Source organism: Pleurodeles waltl, chromosome 8 (genome assembly GCF_031143425.1).
Source record: "Pleurodeles waltl isolate 20211129_DDA chromosome 8, aPleWal1.hap1.20221129, whole genome shotgun sequence".
NCBI classification, from domain to species: Eukaryota; Metazoa; Chordata; class Amphibia; order Caudata; family Salamandridae; genus Pleurodeles; species Pleurodeles waltl.
The window spans coordinates 1,364,781,893-1,364,802,025 of record NC_090447.1 but is presented as its reverse complement, the minus strand read 5'-3'; the positions used below and the strand labels follow the sequence as shown (position 1 = coordinate 1,364,802,025).

Sequence of the window (20,133 nt, the reverse complement as noted above, 5' to 3'; positions counted from 1 at the left end):
AAAGTTCAAAACCTGGATGCTAGTAAACAAATCACAACTGTTGTTTGATATAAGGCAGGCGTTAGAAGGGCTCCTAATGTAAATAAATATCTCTGAGTTAAATCTTTAACATGAAACATCAGTTTTCCTTTGTTAGAGTCCCAAAATTGTACTGAATTAAAATGCACCAGGAATATTCTGCGACGTGGCTATGCACATGGCATAAGAAAGTAATTAACATACTTTTAGAAATGTTTGTTTTTGCTAATAGTAGGCATCTTATAACTTATATATGGCTTATACTAAAAATGTCTCCACTTTTTCTTTGGCTTCTGCTTCCATTACTGTTTGTTGGATCAATTTATAAAGTGTGACGTTTCCTGTATTTACAAAGGATTGATTGTTGTGTTTATGAAGTAAACAAACCAGCCTTACAGCTGGGCTTCTTTTCTTATTTGTACGCAGTTCAAATTCAGTGAATGTGTGACTTGTTCTTCTTACTGAAAACCTAAGCATTGTTAGAACATCTCTCCTCCCTCTTTATATTGTTGCTGTTTTGGCCACATTTGTTTCTTCCATGTGTCTCTTGTCCACTGTACACAGAATGCGGCATCTATTTAAAAGACATCACACGGATGCATAAAGCATTTACATGTGTGTATGTATGTGTGTGTGTGTGTGTGTGTGTGTGCGTAAATTGAAGTACAGTTTTCATAGATCTTTTTAGCTAATAAATGTATACCTATATAGAAACTATATACATTTTTACAGTGGGGATAAATGCACGGGTGCTTCTCTCTGCATTTTTCTACAGGGGAGCTCAAAATTATATTGCTGAGTTGCACCCTTTGTAAGAGATTCTCTTCTTCTGAAATGTTGTTATAATGTATCACACACTGATGCCTTTTTTGGTACAGTGCCACTTTATCAAATAAATAAATGCTCCACTCAAAGTAGTCCAAGTAGGTAGGCACAGAGAATTTATCCGGTAAGGTTTGTCCACCTATACAATAAATGGGAAAACCGGATCCAATATGGCCGAATCCAAAGCCACAATTTTTGGCTTTCCATATAAGCTACATTCAGATACACTTAATCTAAATTAAATTGCAAAATCAGTATTAATCATTAACATCTGAAATGCACCCATCCATACTAGACGTATATAGCAAACTCAAGAGTTTTAGGCGGGAAATTAGCTGTCAATGGTGTATTTGGTGCTGTGGCCCCTGGGTGTGAGGAACCCCAACATGCCTTGTATTATCTGAAATGTATCTAACCTGCACAGTCAATTTGTTTTCAAGAGCCTGCCTGTGGTGCCTGAGGCTTGTGTTTACTCTTCCCCATGACCAAAGACTGGAGGAGGGAGTTACTGCCGGTTCGGCAGTGTAGGAGGGCAAAGGGCGATCCTAGAGGAGGAAAAAATATAAAGAAGGTAGGATGGAAAAATGGAAAGAAAGAGAAGGAGTAAAATTGAAAGATCAAAAATAATCTAAAGAGATAGGAGGAGTGAGGAAGCATATATGCAGAAAGGAAGGGTGGTGATTGAGTGCAGAGAGAGAAAGGAGGCGTAGGAAAACGTCTGTAGGGATCTGGAGGTCAATGATTTATAGTAACTAAAACTGCAATGGCTGTTTGGACTAAGGTGAGTGGCTTGTTGTTCTCTCCCCCTTTACATGATTCTGAGAGAAATGCATGTTTTCACCTGCTCTGGTAATAGGGATAATCCGTCTAACGTAAAGGTGCACCCTAAGATGATAGCTGCCCACTATCATCAGAAGTATAAACAACAAAAATAAAAGATAAAGATTAAAAAACACTTAACACAAATGCTTTTAGAAGCAGAAGCAGAAGGAATCCTTATGTGACATGAAGTTGTTAAATTTGAGCCCTGCACTATCCATTAGCAACTAGATAAGCAGGTGAAGAAATTACAACCCAATTTAGGTGAAACATAACAAGGTTTAACACATGTATTAACCGCATCATAAATACAAATCACAAACAAATACGTCCACTCCATAGTAGTGGAAATACAATACATACATGTCCAGTACAGTTTTAATTGTTGCTCCCCTATATTGAAATATAAAATAGATCACTGATCACTAAACACATTCAGATCCATCCTCCATGTTTTACTCAATTTAAATATTTGCTCACCTCATTACCACAATTCTGTATACTCTCCCAATATATTAATTATTAATCCTATCCATAACAGTGAAAATTCTAAACATATTCTTCCATTGCAGTCTATACCCTATAAACAAATCAATTTCATGCCACATAAGAATTCCTTCTGCTTATAAAAGTGTTTGTGTTGTCTTTATTTTTATTTCAGCCCTGATGAAGCAAAAGGATTCCTGAAGCATGTTGGCTGGCATTATTTCTATCCTATGCTTGTGGTGACTCAACAGAGTTAAAGTCTCTATTACTAATTATTTTTACCTGTGGAATAACAGTGAAGCAATGTTTATCTATAATTGATGTTTGTGTATTGGATTAGGCTGTGTATGAATTTTGCTCTGACCAAATTGAATGTATTATGTTCTGGTGAAAACCTAATGATTGACACATACTATCCATATCATTTATTTGATTAATAAGTCTTAGATTTCGTATTCAAAGAACCTACATTGGAAGAATTATTTTGGGTGCCTCCTCCATTAAATAATTGTTGCTCTTTTAATGCATGGAAAGGGGGCACAACTGGCACAATATTGTGCAAAGACCGTAGATTCTGCCACAAAGGACATGATTTAAATATTGATGGTAGGCTTATTCCGTCACAACAGTGAAGGAGTGTGCTTCCTGCCAACATTATGGTCCACCTGCCGAATTTAAAAGTAGGCAGATCATAGGTTGACCACAGCAGGGGCTACTCCATCTCTGCTATGATGAAACTGCTCCGACGGACCGATGGAGTAAGAGCTGTCAGAGAATTGTCTATTTGTCCATCCACCCAACTAGGATGAGCATACACATAGGCAATTTGTACTGCTCATTGCCACCAGGCAAACCCTCCCATGACAAGGGGGGCATTTTCTTTTATTTTGAAAAATAAATCAGTTTGGTGCAACAAGCATTTGCAGGCAACACCGTGGCTGTGGTTCCTGGCAATGCTTTAAGAAATGACTATCAGCTTAGTTGTCATTTCTTGATTTGATGGGGTAAGGTGCAATCAGGGCGACAAACTAAATTGCTCTATCTCCCTGACTGCAAATATCCTGTCTGCCAAAACATAAATCGGCCCCCATATCAGAGTTAGTAATGTCGCATAATCTGGCCTTTAATCAATTCCAAACACCAAGGGAAACCAGGTACACGCAAGAGGCCACACTGTATCTCCTGATGCAGCTATGTGTAAAATGTATACTTTACTCTAAACATATTACATGTCTGGCCCCTGTGCAAAGATCTACACATAGGATTTTGTATTGAGTGGTGTACCTCGAGTACAGATTCTACGCTAGGTAGTGCTGGCATGCCATTTTACATCGCACTACAGCACAAGGCTGAATACCATGTTTAACATTTGTTTTAGTGCAATCAAAGACACTGGTGTCATGAGTGGGTGAGTCTTTCTGAATCTGGTACTGTGCAGTTTTTGATCCGTGTGCATCAGTTCTTCAATTTTTCATGCAGCACTCCACTGCATGAAGGAAAATGAACCTGCATCAAAGTGTACCTAAATTGAGCAATATGCTGTAAAGATGGGTAAGGTTGAGGGCTGTATCCAGTCCGACTGCCATAGCATTGGATATGCTGAGCTGGAATTGTCAAAAAAAGAAAAAACACATGCCATCAAAAGCTCCAGCTTGCGAAAGGTTCCATCGGATGGGTTGAGGCAGGATGTAAGATCCCCTAATGAAGTTGATGCCATCCTTCAATCAGTTCTGCAAAGTCCATCTGTCTCTCAATGACCTCCAGGAAACCTGTAGAGAAGTATATTCAGCTATGACTTGTTGAGAAAATTGCAGTCAAGAAGCTTGCAATTAGCTAGTTCTGCAAACCTGATTTTCCTCCAAGCCAAACTTGGGGTATACATCGTTATCAGTTGTGTCACTGGTTTCCATTGATCCTCCTACAGATTACTTCTAAAGTAACTTTTTCTCCAGCTGTACAAATACTACTTAGCAGTATTTGATCAGTAGTAGTATTGTTTACCTGAATAGATGTAAGTATCCCAATCCTCTTGGGCAGACCTTTAAAGAATCCCATCAAACTGTGCAGCTAGTCCAAAATCATTCCCACCTTCCATATTGCCATATAAGAGGCAGCCAGGAGCCTTATTCAAAGCAGATTGCATCATGGTCTTATCTGCAGTATGACGCATGGGATAAATGCTACTACACAATACAATAGAATCCAGGGTCAGAAACATTAGATGGTTTATTTATAGATTGAAGATCACCCGTCCCGTCTCCAGGATCATTCCGGAGGCAGGCTCAAAACTGCAGTTGTCAGACACCATGCAAGATGAGACTGCCCAGGTCACAGTCAATCAGTGGCTCACTTCAGTCTACAGCAAAAATGAGCCTTAACTCAAGATATAAAAACACACTTGATAGCCAAGGTACTGCATGCTCATGAAAGTGTCATAGGACTCTTACCATAGGGGTAAGACTGCTGTTTTTTAGGAGGCAGCACCACCATGTGTGGCTGACTGAGTCATTTCATTGACTGGTTGGAAGCTGTCGGCCTAGCCATTTCAGCTAGCAAGCAGCACCTCACCAAAACCTAGGAAGTAAAGGTGTGTTGTTGCAGCCTAAAAAACATGACACTGTGACTCCTCAGGAAAGTTGCGGTTGGCAAATCCAACCCCTTTCTCTCATTTGCACAATTCTCATACACTCAAAGGCAGACAAAGAGATGCAGGACAGTTTTCAGTATATTTATTGTAAAGACTGCATTTTATGATCAAAGATATGAGCTGTGATTATTAGGAGGATGAAACATAACACAGTTAAATGTGTGACCATTAGTGAAAAACAGATGAACAGTTTCAACATCCTGGAATTAAACATGTGTCAAAGAATTCCTATCTACACCCCTAGCATCTGCATGAGAGCATAGCAGTGATAGCCCTTTCTACCCGTATTGGTCCATGAAAGTAGCCCCTGCCACCGTACCTGAAAACAGGGATCTGCTGGCCACCTCCTCGATTCACTGTACAGTAGCTGCAAGGCTGGGATCAGCAAAGCTGTGGTAAAATGGCATACAGCATAGGATGGCTCCTCTGATGGAATGACCTCTGTAACCTCCTTTGCCCTGTGTGGTGCTTTTATAACAAAACGTGTTGTGTTCTGAGAACAGACCTGATGTGATAGTGTGTCTAGGTGTTGAAGGCTTGCTCTGCACTCTTGTGGCTGTAATATTAGATAAACTATCATGTATAGCCTTAAGCAGAGGCACAGGGTGAATGTTGAGCAAGGAACTAACAACAATGCTTTTGCAGAAAAGGAGCTGTTTAAAAAATAAAACATCCCTGCTAAAAGCAAGCCAGGCTAAAATGAAATGAAAAAATGAAATACTGGGTAAAAGGGCACAGGCCTAAGCTAACATAATGTGTACAAGCTAGGTGCTAAAATGAACCTACGACAGAAGAAGGCACAATGGTGGTGGATATAAGTAACAGAATTAATAACTCATAGATATGTTGTCTGTACAGTACATTATGTAAGTTTAATGGGAACTAATACCTGTCTTTTTAGCATCTACATGTGTTTATTTCGGATTGATGATTACCTCTTTTGTTTTAAATCTGTAAATCATTTTACGAGCATCATGTTACAAGATGGCTTATTTGATTAAACACTAAAACAGAACCAAATTATGTCAAGGTAGATTAACTGCGGGCTGGCTTTAGAGATGGTGGCACCCACAGTGGAAATCTTTGTTTATGGCCCCCAGTGTCCATCTTCTCCACTGATTCCCTCACTACCACCTTCCAAGGGTGCCCCTCATCGTTCCATTGTCCCTTTCTCACATTTATTTCATTTATTTTATAGCACTACTAGTACATACCAATGTAGGGTGTCAGTGTTTAGACAGAATATAAGAAACAGAAATATTGTGGGTCAAAATATTGTGTCAAGAATACTGGGGACAAAAATATCATGAAGGTATGTTTCTATAGGTAATCAAATGTTTACTAAATATAAATTCACATATATGCACCTTAACAATATATATATTTTCAAGGTACATAGATGCGCGTTGAAGAGTAGGAGATCTATACTTACCTATTTGCACTACCTTCTCAATATTTTGGCCCTCAATATTTTTGACACAATATTATGTCCACACAATATTTCTATTTCCGATATTCTCTCAGTGATTCACCATTACATAAGACAATGTGAACTACAAGGTGTAAGTGAGAGAGCGTAGCTTATATAATCAATATTAATATAAAAAATTTATGAACTAATGTAAAATGATGCCGCATAGAAACTGTATTAACAAGTTTTCCTAAAACATGCACTTGAAATGTGACCACGGGGAGTGGCCGCCAATGTATACGGGGACTAATGAAACTGACTAATAATGGTGAAATGTTTTATTAAATTGTGATTTTACATTAATATTGAAAGGCTTAATGTATTAGATTCTTGCTAATAAAGCAGTAGGCCTTAGTTAGCATGAGTCGAGGCCTAGCTGCCTGACTCTCATATTAAATGTATTTTTCTAACATGCAGTGTGCTGACTTGCTAAAGGACATGAACTCTTGTTTTTTTCCAAAGCTAGAAGCTGAATGTAACTGTAGTAGATTCGTTCTCATGAAATTCACCCTGCCTATAGTAACATTTTGTAGCTAAATGCAACAGTGTAGATTAACAAGGTCACCTAAACCGGTACGGACAATGGAGCCACTGACCGAAGATGTACAAAGGTTCACGAGACGATGAAATCATACCGGACATACCACCCGCTAAAGACGTCAATCATAAGCACCAATAAAATACATGGGAACTGTTTTGGGGTAACAAAATTGATGAAGTAATGTGATTTCCATTGGTTATAGATAGTAGGGTGCAACCCTTTGACCAATTATATTTTAGGGGAATGTACAATGAAAAAGGGATAAAAACCCTTGACACACGGAAATGAGTTAGTTAGTTAAGGAGATGCTGATGCGATTTGATATGATCCAGAGACTTTGTCACTTTGCCTAGTGACTTTAATGATTTTACTTAGAACCATCCCTGTCCTTAGATTGCCCACTTACACTTTACCTCCTTATGAGGGAAGTGCCCCCTTCCCATGAGCTGAGTTCCTTTTGATGGTGAATCAACTGATGTCCTGAAGACGAAGACAGAGCCTGAGTGCTGACCAAACTTGGAGGGTAACTATATGACAATTGAATTGTAATTGTCTGTTTGCTTTTCCTTTCTATGTACCAACTGCTTGCTTTTGACAGAGACCACAGTTAGATGTTTTTCCAAATTGGTGTTACTAAATTGTTTTGCATGAAATCCAACATGCCAATGCTAATTTGAGGTTAGTTGAGATGGGTTCACTAAACTGACGCAAAATAGACAAATGACTGAATCTATGTTTTGTTGAACAATGCGCTAATAAACTCTGCTTGGGAATAACCTATGTTTGCACCGTGTTATATTCTAATGTTTGTGATTTTTGCTTTGATGAAATCTATCAGAGTTGCCATATTGTGACTATGCTACTGTGCTTCTTGGTTTGAGATTAATGAATTTGCTAGTAGTATTTTAACCAAATAGGGAATAAAGGGCCAGATGTACCAAACGTTTTGCGACTCGCAAACGGCAAAATCTGCCGTTTGCGAGTCACAAAACGCGTATCCCAATGCAGAAATGCATTTTGCGAGTCGTTACCGACTCGCAAAATGCATTTCAGACTCGCAAATAGGAAGGGGTGTTCCCTTCCTATTTGCGAGTCGCATTGGGATGCAATACCATTTGGGACCGCATATGCGGTCGCAAATGGCATCGCAGTTACCATCCACTTCAAGTGGATGGTAACCCAATCGCAAATTGGAAGGGGTCCCCATGGGACCCCTTCCAGTTTGTGATTGCACCCCAAAATATTTTTTCAGGGCAGGGAGTGGTCCAAGGGACCACTCCCTGCCCTGAAAAATCCGAAACTAAAGGTTTCGGTTTTTTTTTGTAGTGCAGCTCGTTTTCCCTTAGGGAAAACGGGCTACACTTCAAAAAAAAAAAACCTGCTTTATTGACAAGCAGGTCGCTAACATGGAGGCCTGCTGACGTCAGCAGGCCTCCATGTTAGCGAGTGCCCATACTCGCAATGGGGCCGCAATTTGCGACCCACCTCATGAATATTCATGAGGTGGGTCATTGCGACCCCATTGCGAGATGCAGAAGGTGTCTGAGACACCTTTCTGCATAGCAAATTGCGACTTGCAATTTGCGAGTCGCACGGACTCGCAAATTGCAAGTCGCAATTTGCAAGCTACCTACATCTGGCCCAAAATCTCTAAAATTCATACTAAATTGGTGTGGTTATTCATGACTGCAAGGTCATGGTGCTGTCTTGAGATTGATTAATGTCTTTGACTAAGGTGAAATGTATTGTTGTGATAAATATTGATGACATTATTGACGTATTGATTGACATGTTGATTAGCTATCTCGTCCTAAGGTGTCTCTCAACAGGGTCAAAAGATTCATTGGCCTAAAACGAGTGCCAATGTGTAATAATTTATCATAAAGAGACGCGTTAACATAAGCATTATATTTTAAGAATGCTCTCTCTGGAGAAGCACAAACTCAAGATTTAAAATGCAACTCTAAGGTTGGGGATGGCCTTTCTAATAAGAATTCATTTCTATTTAAAAGAAGTCCTTTTTTAGTAAATTTGGGATGATGAAAGTCTAAGGAAAAAAGATAAATTTCTAACCTATGTCTTGCAGTTTGCATGCAGCTTTTGAACGCCACTTCATAGCTCACCGTGTTTTAGCTGAAGGATTGTAACCTCTGAACTGCAAGTAACAAACGGATATCTGTGAAAAAAACAGTGACCCACTGAGCTATCTATATAAAATACAATTCTGTGATCTGCATGCTATGGCACACATGCTTTGCAGCAGGCACATTAACACTTTACTCTACTTTATGGTGAGTCAAAAATGAGACTAGACAAAACTTCAGCACATACATCAATCACCAGCGTTAACTAGACATTTTTATTATTGCCTGGAAATTGCTGGGTGCACAAGGAACTCTGCAGCAAGTGATTTTTAACCCAATATGACCTTTTAAAATACAGGCCCCCCTTCCCCATGCTCGGTGTGGTGGCACCAGTCGCACTGCACTAAAGCTGGTCCTGATTAGGTGAATGCTTCAAATCACTAGTAGAGTTGTAATTAAGATGCTCTTTCCCTTTTACGCTCCCTCCCCATCTCTTACACTATCATGTGTTTTTAAAATGTACAAAGCACTAACTTATCCACATGTTGAAGTGTACAAAATCACACATCCAAAACAAGCTCAAGGACGTTACTTGCTGCATTTCATAAAGGGAACCCCTGCTGCAACTCTCAGATCACGTCAGGAGCTAACATTTAAACAGGATAGTGGCAAAAAAGTACATTCAAAATTAAAATTGAAATTCAAAGTTAGAAACGATAATGCTGCAAAGGAAATAACTACTGAGTTTTGCCTCTTTTGGAATATGCAATTATTATGCAGATAAACTACTGTGACCAGAATGCAAGTTGAGGGTGACCGAGGCAATACTGAACTAAAAGGCTCCCACTGACGATAATTTATTGCATGCCGGTTTGCCTTGTGTGCGGCCAAGTTTGGAAGATGAGCGGATTGCTCTACGAAACTAAGGTGGGGATTAGGTGCATAAACCTAAAAACCTTAAGGTTCAACCACTCAGCAAAGGCACATCTGAAATGGCAGATACACGAAAAATAATAAAAAAGCGTGACCAATAAATCACTGAGTTGTGGATTTGCATGATGACAGCCCAGAGATAGCAAAGAACAGACCTCACTGTGAGATGTTCCTCTTGTTCAACAATGTGTTATCTGACCAGTCTGTTTGAGACCTAACATCATTGTATTCTGCTTATCTAATCAAACTGCTCTCAGATGGGTCCTGTGAGAGTACAGTTAAGCTTTGCTTCCATGCCAACATATTAGATCATGAAAAGTGCTTACAGTGTGAAATTCTTTCATGTAATAAATTGATAAGGTTATAAAGTTTAAATGTTTGCTAAGGGGGCGCTAGGAGTTCAAGCGTGTGTGTGTCAAGTATGAGTCGGTGCTCTAAACAAGTTCCCTATGGCACAGCAGAAGAAGTCCAGTGTGGCAGGGTGCATCTCCTAAAGCAGCTTCAGGGATGGACACATTGCCTAGAAGTCTGCCAGTACCATAACAAGATAATATAACAGCCCCTGCCTAAGAAAATGATAATGGGTATGAGACCTCAACAACAAGAAGTAGCATAACTATATTTACATCATGGCAGTGAAAATAAATGTGGCTCAGTTACACATTATTTAGAGTAATTAAATTATTAAGTATGCATCCACACATGCACGCAAATTTGAGTTTATTACGACAGTACAGCAAAAGGGACATGAACAAGATGTTTTACTGCCCGCAAATGTGCTGGGTATAATATACTTTTTTTTAACCATTATTGAGGGTGGTGTGGGTCATTATGACTCACTTGGGGATTCGCCTCTTCTGAGTCATGGCCACTCCAACACTCAATGATAGTAATAAATAGCGTATTACACTTTGCACATATGCATGTATATCCAAATATATTCATGGACAAACCAATGGTTAAAGTGATTTTACAGTCAAGTCACTGTAACCATGAAAGACAATAAATCACTGAAATTCACCACTTGTAGTTTTAAAAAACTAACTGTAACAGCACCCCTGCCATACCCTCTTCTGACCTCATATATTACATGACTCTTAACATTTTAAGTGACATCATTGATATCTCAAATGACATCAGTGAGCACATAACTGATGGTATCATAGAGTCATTGTGACACTGTCTTATAGGATTTGTAGACTTGAATTAATTCAACAAGCTAAATCTGTGGACAATTTTCTATTCACCTGATTGAAATTGTCATGTTAAAGACTCCTTTTTACCCACAATTTTAAGTCACAAAGTTGACAGGTATACGTTTGCCAGTGTAAAGACATCTTCTATCAAGCCCAATGGACAACACTCAATAGTTTAGTAAAATACACTACACACATTCCTTAGATGGTCATAGTGGCACACAACCTTAGAGACATGCTTACAACATCATTTTGAGATAAACCACCATTAAGTGGGATACCTCTTCCTTCTACATTTTTATGGTCTCACTTGACAGTGCAGCTTGACGGTGCAGCTATTGACAGACAATTAGGTAAGCATCACTAGAAAGGGCTTTTGGCTATGCCTACATGTCCGGAGGCAGGAGTACATGTTTTGAATAGGCAGAAAATCTGTGCTTCCACATAAAAACTGCTTGCCTTCCCCATAGCTGTGATCATTTTGTTTATTTATCCAACCGCCTGAGATTGAACTTTCAGAGGCATACGCAACACTGTAATGCATTTAAAATTCCTTGACTAAATGGATAATTTGTAGTATTTTTCTCTGACAGCATCACAGATGGATAGTCATTAAACTGTATGAATGTTTAGGTCTGGTTTAACAGTGACACTGTCACCTGACCTGTTAACCTATAACAACATTCTACAGTTCTTTGCTTCCACATAAATACATATCCATTCCCATGCTATTAACTGGTAATGCTTCTCATTACCATAAAACATTCCTTTTAGGCCAGTCCTATTGGCAATGCCAATACTTGTTCAATATTTTGCAGTGCCTCAAAATGTTCAGCGAAGGTCTGGAAATAAATATACACAGCATGTAGAATTTTTCTGTATCATTGTATTACAACAATTTAACATGGTGTGCTTGCCTAGATGTATACCGGTTGTTAATATATTGTCAACATCAGCTTTGACATTTCTCACAGATTTGTTTTTACAACAGGCCCAGCCACAACTAACTTTCAAACACGCCTCTGCAACCCACATCAGGTGACTCATCATTTAGCTTGTTTTACAAGGAGGACTCCTTCAACCTCAAACTTTAATGAATTGTATACAGTACACCATATCATTCTTATAATGAACAACTACACTTGTCTTCAGGGCTTACACTAATTCCGTCCTATCAGCCCACATATGTACACTCAGTAACTCTATGCTATATGTGACCGTGGTATACTATCACTGATGTCATCAATGATGTCATGTTACATGTCATGAGTTATGTAATATGTGAGGTCATAAGCAGTGCATGGTGGTGGCAATACTTATAGTTAGCCCAGTAATCTATAAATGGTGAATGTCGGAGTTTTTTTTCTTTTTTAAATGTTAGTTTTTCCCTTATTTGAACATTTAAGTGACTGAGAAGAATGGTAGGCTGAGTAAATAGACAGGGAACTGGCATGCTCTACTTACGCAGACATCTCTGTCTTTAACAATTTTTATTTCCTAATTATAATGTTCCTGTAACTTTTGTTTTTTTTCAGTGAAAATATATATAATATATGTATGTGTGTGTGTGTGTGTGTGTGTGTATATATATATATATATATATATACGTGTATATATATATATATATATATATATCTGTATATATATATATATATATATATATATATACAGAGATATATACAATTGAAGCAGACCCTCATACCTTTTAACTGACAAAACTTTGGTTCATTGTTACTCATCTTTGAAATCTTTGAAATTTTTATATTATATAAATAAACCAGATAATCTTGTTAATCTTGTTTAACATATTTGATAATGTATTTGTTTAACTTGCAGATTCAAAATGCAAATGATGTATTAATCGCCCCACTTGAAAAGTTTCGGAAAGAGCAAATAGGTGCAGCAAAAGTAAGTAAATAATGTGGAATTGTATGCACTCATCAAATTCTGCATGTTTTACTTTAAAATCCTGTTCCTGTAGTGATTGGCCTCCCTCAAAGTGAGCATAAATGCATGTGTTTTGAGAAGAAAAGAAATGACTGGTATGATACATATACTTATATCCATCATCCTTCGTCAATCCAAGTTCTCTGAATTGGGTGAACAGGGCACATATGTTATGCTTATTGTATATACACACACACACACACACATATATATATATATATAGAGAGAGAGATACATATATGTGTGTGTGTACATGTTTGTGTGTGTGTGTATATGTGTTTACATATATATATAGTGGCGGTCGCAACTAGGTAGCTATAGTTACGACTGTGTTTCTATAGAAAAAGCATTTCCTGACTTGCCTATATCTTTGGCACCGTTTGATGACGCTTCACAAAAGTTTCACAAAAAGTGTGCCAGTGATTCTTGTTGCACACAGAAAGTTTTGGAGTGATATGTCAAGTGGGGGCTGAGAAAAAGGGGGGGGTCAAAAAAGTTGTGTTTCCCATGTTAATTCCCATGGGACCTTTAGACACAACTACAGCCCGAACCAATGGATGGAATCACACCAAATTTGGCAGAAAGCTAGCTTTCAGTACGCAGATTGTGCTTTTGCTTATTTGGTGTAAATCTGTTTAGTAGTTTTGGAGATATACAAAGGGAAAATAAATTTGTATATCTCTGGCGGTAACAACTTGGTGAATAATGACGAGCTTGTGCAGGGAAATGCAGAGCTCTGATTGGCTGCCAACACTTCAAACCAGGAAGTGATGGCAGCCATCTTGCTGATCTCCTGCACGTTTTATACTGCAGCCTCCAGGTGGGCCAGGTCCTAGGGGCTAATGTTGATAAATATATTGGGAATGCATGCAGCCTCCCTTCCTGGGCTATTTTTGAGCCCAGTGACCACCATCTACCTAGGACCAGGCCAATTTTAACAATGGGGAGGTGACCATGTGCATGTGGTCCCTCTACCGGTTGGTTTTCTGCCCCGGGGACCACCGCCTCCCTGGGGCCAGCCAATGCACTTTAAAAGGAGGGGAGCTACAGGGGGAGTGCATCCCTCTCCTGGAACCATTAATGGCCTTGTGGGCAACCACCCCTGAGGCTGGCTCCCTATGTCCTGAGGTGCCCACCCTGGGGCCATAACTATTTGCTCTCACTCAGCAGGAGCTTTTACAGCTCCGACCAAGCGAGAGCAAACAGTAATTGAGCTCCCAGCATGTGTGACCATGTAAAATGCTACCACCTGCTGGGAGCAGATTTTCATCTGTTTCTCAGATGAAAACATTGTTCCCACATGCAGGAAACAGCATTTGTAGCTGCTCCCTATGTGCGGGAGCAATGCTGGCTCCCCCTGGATGTGGAAAGCCAGCTCGGGCAACGGGGCACTTGGACTCTCTTCGCAGCCCCAACAAGGAGGAAATTGATGCTTTGGGTGAGACCAAGGCACTTAACAATTTAAGGTGAGGCCCCAGGAGAGGGGGTCCCAGAGAGCCAATATTGGCCCTGGGAAGGAGGGCTGTGTGACCCCCATCCCGATAAACAAGGTGGTAGACCACAGGGATGGAAGTTCCCAGGGCTGAAATTGTCCCCCACCCATGTTGAATGCCTTTAGGCGGTTGGCCGCACATGGCCTTTATGGGTTGGATTAACATATGGCAATTAAAAATTACTTTACATGAAAAAAGCCATATAGGTTCACTGAGAAAACAAAGGTTACAGGGATGTTATAGTTAGGAAATACTTATAAATTCACAAAAAAAAACTAAGGTTTCAGGCACGTTATAGTTTGGTTCAAAATTTAAATGCACAAAACCATAGAAATGTGGCTGTTATTTCAAGTAACTATAACTCATGCCCCAAGGTAACTATACCTTGCGCCCTCACCATGTACTGCTAATTACCCCACATATTACATCAGTCATGACATCTTCTATGATATCATTTATAATATCACTGCAACATTTGAAGTGAAATTATTGATGGGAAACTGTGTTTTTTCCTACATATTATGTTAAAAATGTATATATATATATAATATGTTGTTTTTAATACCGTCCCTCTTGGCTAATTTATAGCTAGATGTAATTTCTATTTGTTACGTTGCTTCCTAATCCTATTCATCAAAATTTATTAGTACTATATTAGATCCTTTATCTGCAGATCTAAGAATTATGGATTCTTCTGTCAAACTGTTAAATGCTTGCCATTTTGTATTGCTCAAAATTCATCTAAGGTTGGCATTTGCTAGTGTACCAGTTTCTCTCAGGACAAGTTAAAAGTACATCCACCATATTTTCAGAAAGTGAGAAGTAAAATTGAATTTTTTTATCATTCCACTTACTTTGATGAGTCCAAAATTTATGTCACGTTAGTTCCTCTAGAGCTCACCATCATGTTATCTAGCCTACGCGTTGTGCTATGATGTACCAGCTCCTCTTCCTTGCTCCATCACTTGAGGTGATTATTGCTGTTGAGAGGACAACATAATAAGTGTTAAAAAAGTAATTTTAATGCTGAGAAATAAATGTGTATATACATGTTAATATTCATGTATATCACTCAGGGAGATGATTGTATGTTACCTACCCTTCAGCAAGTGCCACTGATGCTCCTGCTTGCAGGTTGATATTTTAGAAAGAAGACGTGTTTCTGCAGAAGTTCGGGAGAAATTAAAGGTATGCACTGTAGATTTGAAACAAGAAGCTCTAAGGAAAAACTGAAACAAAATGTCTGACTATTCAGGAAACTGAGAAATAGTATTTAGATTTCAAGTGCAAAACCTAGAATACTTTTGGTGTGAAGGCAATTTTGTGTACCATTCTCTGTACATTGTGGTCCCTACACTATAATGAAATGGTACATGTGAGTGGAAAAGGCAAATTACATATGGGCTACATGGTTTTGCATCATGGATCACTACCCAGAGACACTATGTGGAGTGCAGCAGTAATATCTAGTTCAGAGTGGAAATTGAATGGGTACAGTCCATATTTCATGCAGGTGAGGAGCAAAATTGTTTTCTCAGGAGTGAAACTGTGTTCCCCAGTGACAAAAAGTACCTCAAAGAAATTTGCCTTCACACATTTCTTATGTTACTTATTATTATTTAATTTATGTTTAATATGTATTTATAACAACATGTAAACAATGCATGTAAGAAGTGGGTAGTATACATTTTTAACTACACTGCAACATTCCAACGTTTTCCCACTTGTCTGAATCTATGAAAGAGAGAAGAGCCATGTACGCTTTGGGTATGTCATCTTCATTCTCACACATCCTTGCACTAGAAGCCTATTTGTGGCGAAACCAGTATTTAAGATTAGTTTAGCAAGTTAGAGATTCCAGTACAGGTCAAGTGGTTAAATAGAACAGAAAATATAACTTTTCTTTGTTAGCATGGGAAGATTGCGTCATAAAAAGTAATGCAAAAAAGTCACGAAATAAATATTTCAGCTGAGCTATGGCACTTTGGAATTTGTTAACGTAAGCAAGTCAAGCAAGTGCTGTTTACGCAGAGTTTAGAAGGGAAAAACACATTTTAAATGCAGTTTGTTAGATTTCGTTAGATTTCTCTAATGAGCCATAACAGTGTTAACTGGAAGAAATGATCTAATATAATGCCATGCAGTCTCCATCTCTCTAGCGTGGGGGTGTCAATTCATGCTCTTCATTCATGAAACTTTTGAAAGAAATATACTACATGATACAGCATTAGAAAGTGGAATAAGATCATATGAAACCTGTTCATATCCTGTTCATCAGCTGGAGATGACATGTGTGCACAAACAACATTTTTCACATCAATGGCTCTTGTGTATTCTTGTATTGAGTAATCCTCATTCATGTAGTCTGCAAATGCTGTTTTCAAATCACCCTCATGTATACTTGGCTTAGAGGATGCATTTATAAATTCTTTTGCAGATTTTTTCTGTGTCAGGAGTAAAGTGTGTGACTAATACTATAGCTACTCCTGTACTAACTATGAGTATAAATAAAATCCCTAGGGATAGTTTGTATCAACTTCTGTTCACAGTACACATGTTTCTCGACAATCAGATCTACTACCAAAATCATTTGTAACTGAAAATTATTTTCTTATTGTTAAAGTTGAACTGCATTAATATCTACTTTATTTAGGTTAGTTTTCTTTAAGTTAGTCTTTTTCTTTCATGCCTTGTTAATGAAATCTTCATGTAGGGTTTCTTAGCCCCCACATGTTCTTCTAAAATGTTATCCCTACTCTTCTACTGCTTCCTCAGACCTGTGTAATCATATCTTCTTATATTTTGTTATTTTTTCATAGTTCAATTTGTAAAATTAATGTCTTTAGTTTTCGTTTCTTTCTTTTAAATCTTATTAGTTCTTTGGTAGCCTAATTTCTTGTTCTTTTTAATTTTCTCAAGGGAGTCCAGACAGTTCTTTGTTCCAATCCAGTATATTCAAAATTTGTAAATTTGACTGGCATAGTATGTCTATTCAGGTGCTACATATCTTTGAGAAGGTACTGTACATCTTCTTGATCTTCTGAGTGTCTGTCATTCTTTTGTGTCACTTATGTCACTCGATTCTTTATATTCTTGGATTGTCAGTGATATGGATTTATCTGACACTTGATTTCAATTTCTTTTGACTGTAATCCTTTGGCCATTTGGCAAAATGTTGTGCACGTCTTGTCTCCACTCTAGAACTTATACCTTATCCTGAATATTCAAGATCATCTGGTTAAACTGAGATTATTCCAGTAGTTACCTCCTCTACTTGGTTCCTTAATCCTTCTTCAGTGCCACGAGCTCTAATGTCACTTTGCAAGACATCCGGCAACTGGACGTCTTCACCTGTCAGAGGTTCTTCACCCCTTGCTTCCTCTTGTCATTTCTGATCACAAACTTTCCCTTTTTTGAATCTGAGTTTGTATGGCTTGTGGCGGTACTTTTATCGGTGTTCTTGGTTTTAGTTCATAGATCACTATTTCTTCTTACACATCTCTTATTTTCTGAGTGTAGGAAGCATGCACTCAGTTTGGAATTTCGGCATACTAGACTGCTGTATTCGTGACCAGAATCACTTGGTAGGAGCCTTTCCAAAGTGGCTCTAGACAGGACTTTCTCATATGTTTCTTGACTAAAACACAGTCACCAGGATTAAGGTAGTGACATTGCTCTTGGTGGATTTGCTACAACCTGTCGAGAGACCGAATGTACAACATTAGCCAATCCCTTACATTAGTTGAGTACCACGTCATCTGTTATATTTACAAGTGCATTTTCTGGAACTGCATGTAGTCTAATTGCTTTGCCATTAATATTTCATGGGGCTATAAACCAGTTTTCCTGTCAGGTGTACTTTGTAGACTCATCAACACTAGAGGCAAAGCATCAGGCCATTTCAGTGAACTGGATGCACAAACATTTGCCAGTCTTGATTTAAATGTCCCATTTAACTTCTCCACTATGCCTGAAGCCTCTGGTCGATAAAAGCAATGTAACTTCTGTTCAACTTGTAACAATAAACACAGCATCTTTACAATCTCACTACTGAAGTGAGTACCTCGATCTGACTCTAGAGAAACAGGAACCCCATACCTAGGCACTAACTCCCTCAACAGTAACTTTGCTACAGTGAGACTGACATTTCTCCTTATTTGGTAGGTTTCTACCCAACTAAAGAAAATGTATACAATCACCAGGATATATCTCAGCCCATTATATGTAGGAATTTCAATAAAATCCGCATACATCAGTTTGAAAGGACCATCTGATCTCCCTATTTGACTCAGTATGACTTGCATTTGTTTGCCTACATTCATCTGTTGACATGTCACAGATCGATGACACAATTCCTCTACTTGGCCTCTGAATCTGGGGTTAAACCAGTATTGCTTAAAAGTCTGTACCATAGCATCCCTCCCTACATATGTTGGTCCATGGAAATGTCTTGGTATTGGAGAGAGTAGACTGGTAGTACTGGTCTTCCATCTATTGAAACCCAAACATCATACTTATCTTTCTCAAATCCTGCTGTGATCCAACCCTGTTTTTTTGCTTCAGCTACATTTTCTTGCATTCATCTCAATTCATCCCAAGTTCCTGCAACTTCCATCATCATAGAAAAATCATTTTCCTCTTGAGATCCATTTGTGAATGTTCCATTAAATGTACAGACCACAATTGCACAATAGCATGCCACTTTATCAGCATATCTGTTGCCAACCATGGCATAGCTATTGTCTGTCGCTCCTGCGAACTGCACATTTTACTATGGCAGTTTCAGTTGGAAGATGTAGAGCTTCTAATAATTTCCAATAATGAACCAGAGGAGGTCATAAACCTGTGACCACAACTGCCCAAAATTATGGACAACACCAAAGCCGTACTGACTATCTGTAAATAAAGTCACTGTCTTCTATGCTGTCAAACTGCAAGCTCTGCTCAGAGGAATCAGTTCTGCAACTTGTACTGAGGAAATTCCTGAAGCCAGGAAGCTTCTATTATCTCTTGGATTGTACAGACTGCATAGGCTGCTCTCAAAGAACCCTTATTTGTTCTCAGACAGGAGTCATCCACAAATATGACATAATCTGGACTAACTAATGCCTCATCTTTTAAGTCTGGTCTAGGCTTGTTGCATAAGTCTGTGACATCAATGATGTAAGGAAATGCCTCGTTGGCATGGTTACCCCCTGACTTTTTGCCTTTGCTGATGCTAAGTTATGATTTGAAAGTGTGCTGGGACCCTGCTAACCAGGCCCCAGCACAAGTGTTCTTTCCCTAAACTGTACCTTTGTCTCCACAATTGGCACAACCCTGGCACTCAGGTAAGTCCCTTGTAACTGGTACCCTTGGTACCAAGGGCCCCGATGCCAGGGAAGGTCTCTAAGGGCTGCAGCATGTCTTATGCCACCCTAGGGACCCCTCGCTCAACACATACACACTGCTTGCCAGCTTGTGTGTGCTGGTAGGGAGAAAATGACTAAGTCGACATGGCACTCCCCTCAGAGTGCCATGCCAACCTCACACTGCCTGTGGCATAGGTAAGTCACCCCTCTAGCAGGCCTTACAGCCCTAAGGCAGGGTGCACTATACCACAGGTGAGGACATATGTGCATGAGCTCTATGCCCCTACAGTGTCTAAGCAAAACCTTAGACATTGTAAGTGCA

General features: G+C 39.0%; 1 protein-coding gene across 3 annotated transcripts in view; it reads left to right on the top strand.

The window, feature by feature from the left end:
- ARHGAP42 (Rho GTPase activating protein 42) overlaps positions 1 to 20,133 on the top strand; it is a 562,306-nt gene that overhangs the window by 301,190 nt on the left and 240,983 nt on the right. For all 3 annotated transcript variants that reach the window (XM_069202384.1, XM_069202385.1, XM_069202383.1), the window contains exon 4: positions 12,857 to 12,928. In XM_069202384.1, coding sequence (XP_069058485.1) covers positions 12,857 to 12,928 — 72 coding nt within the window. The remainder of the gene's footprint in view (positions 1 to 12,856; positions 12,929 to 20,133) is intronic.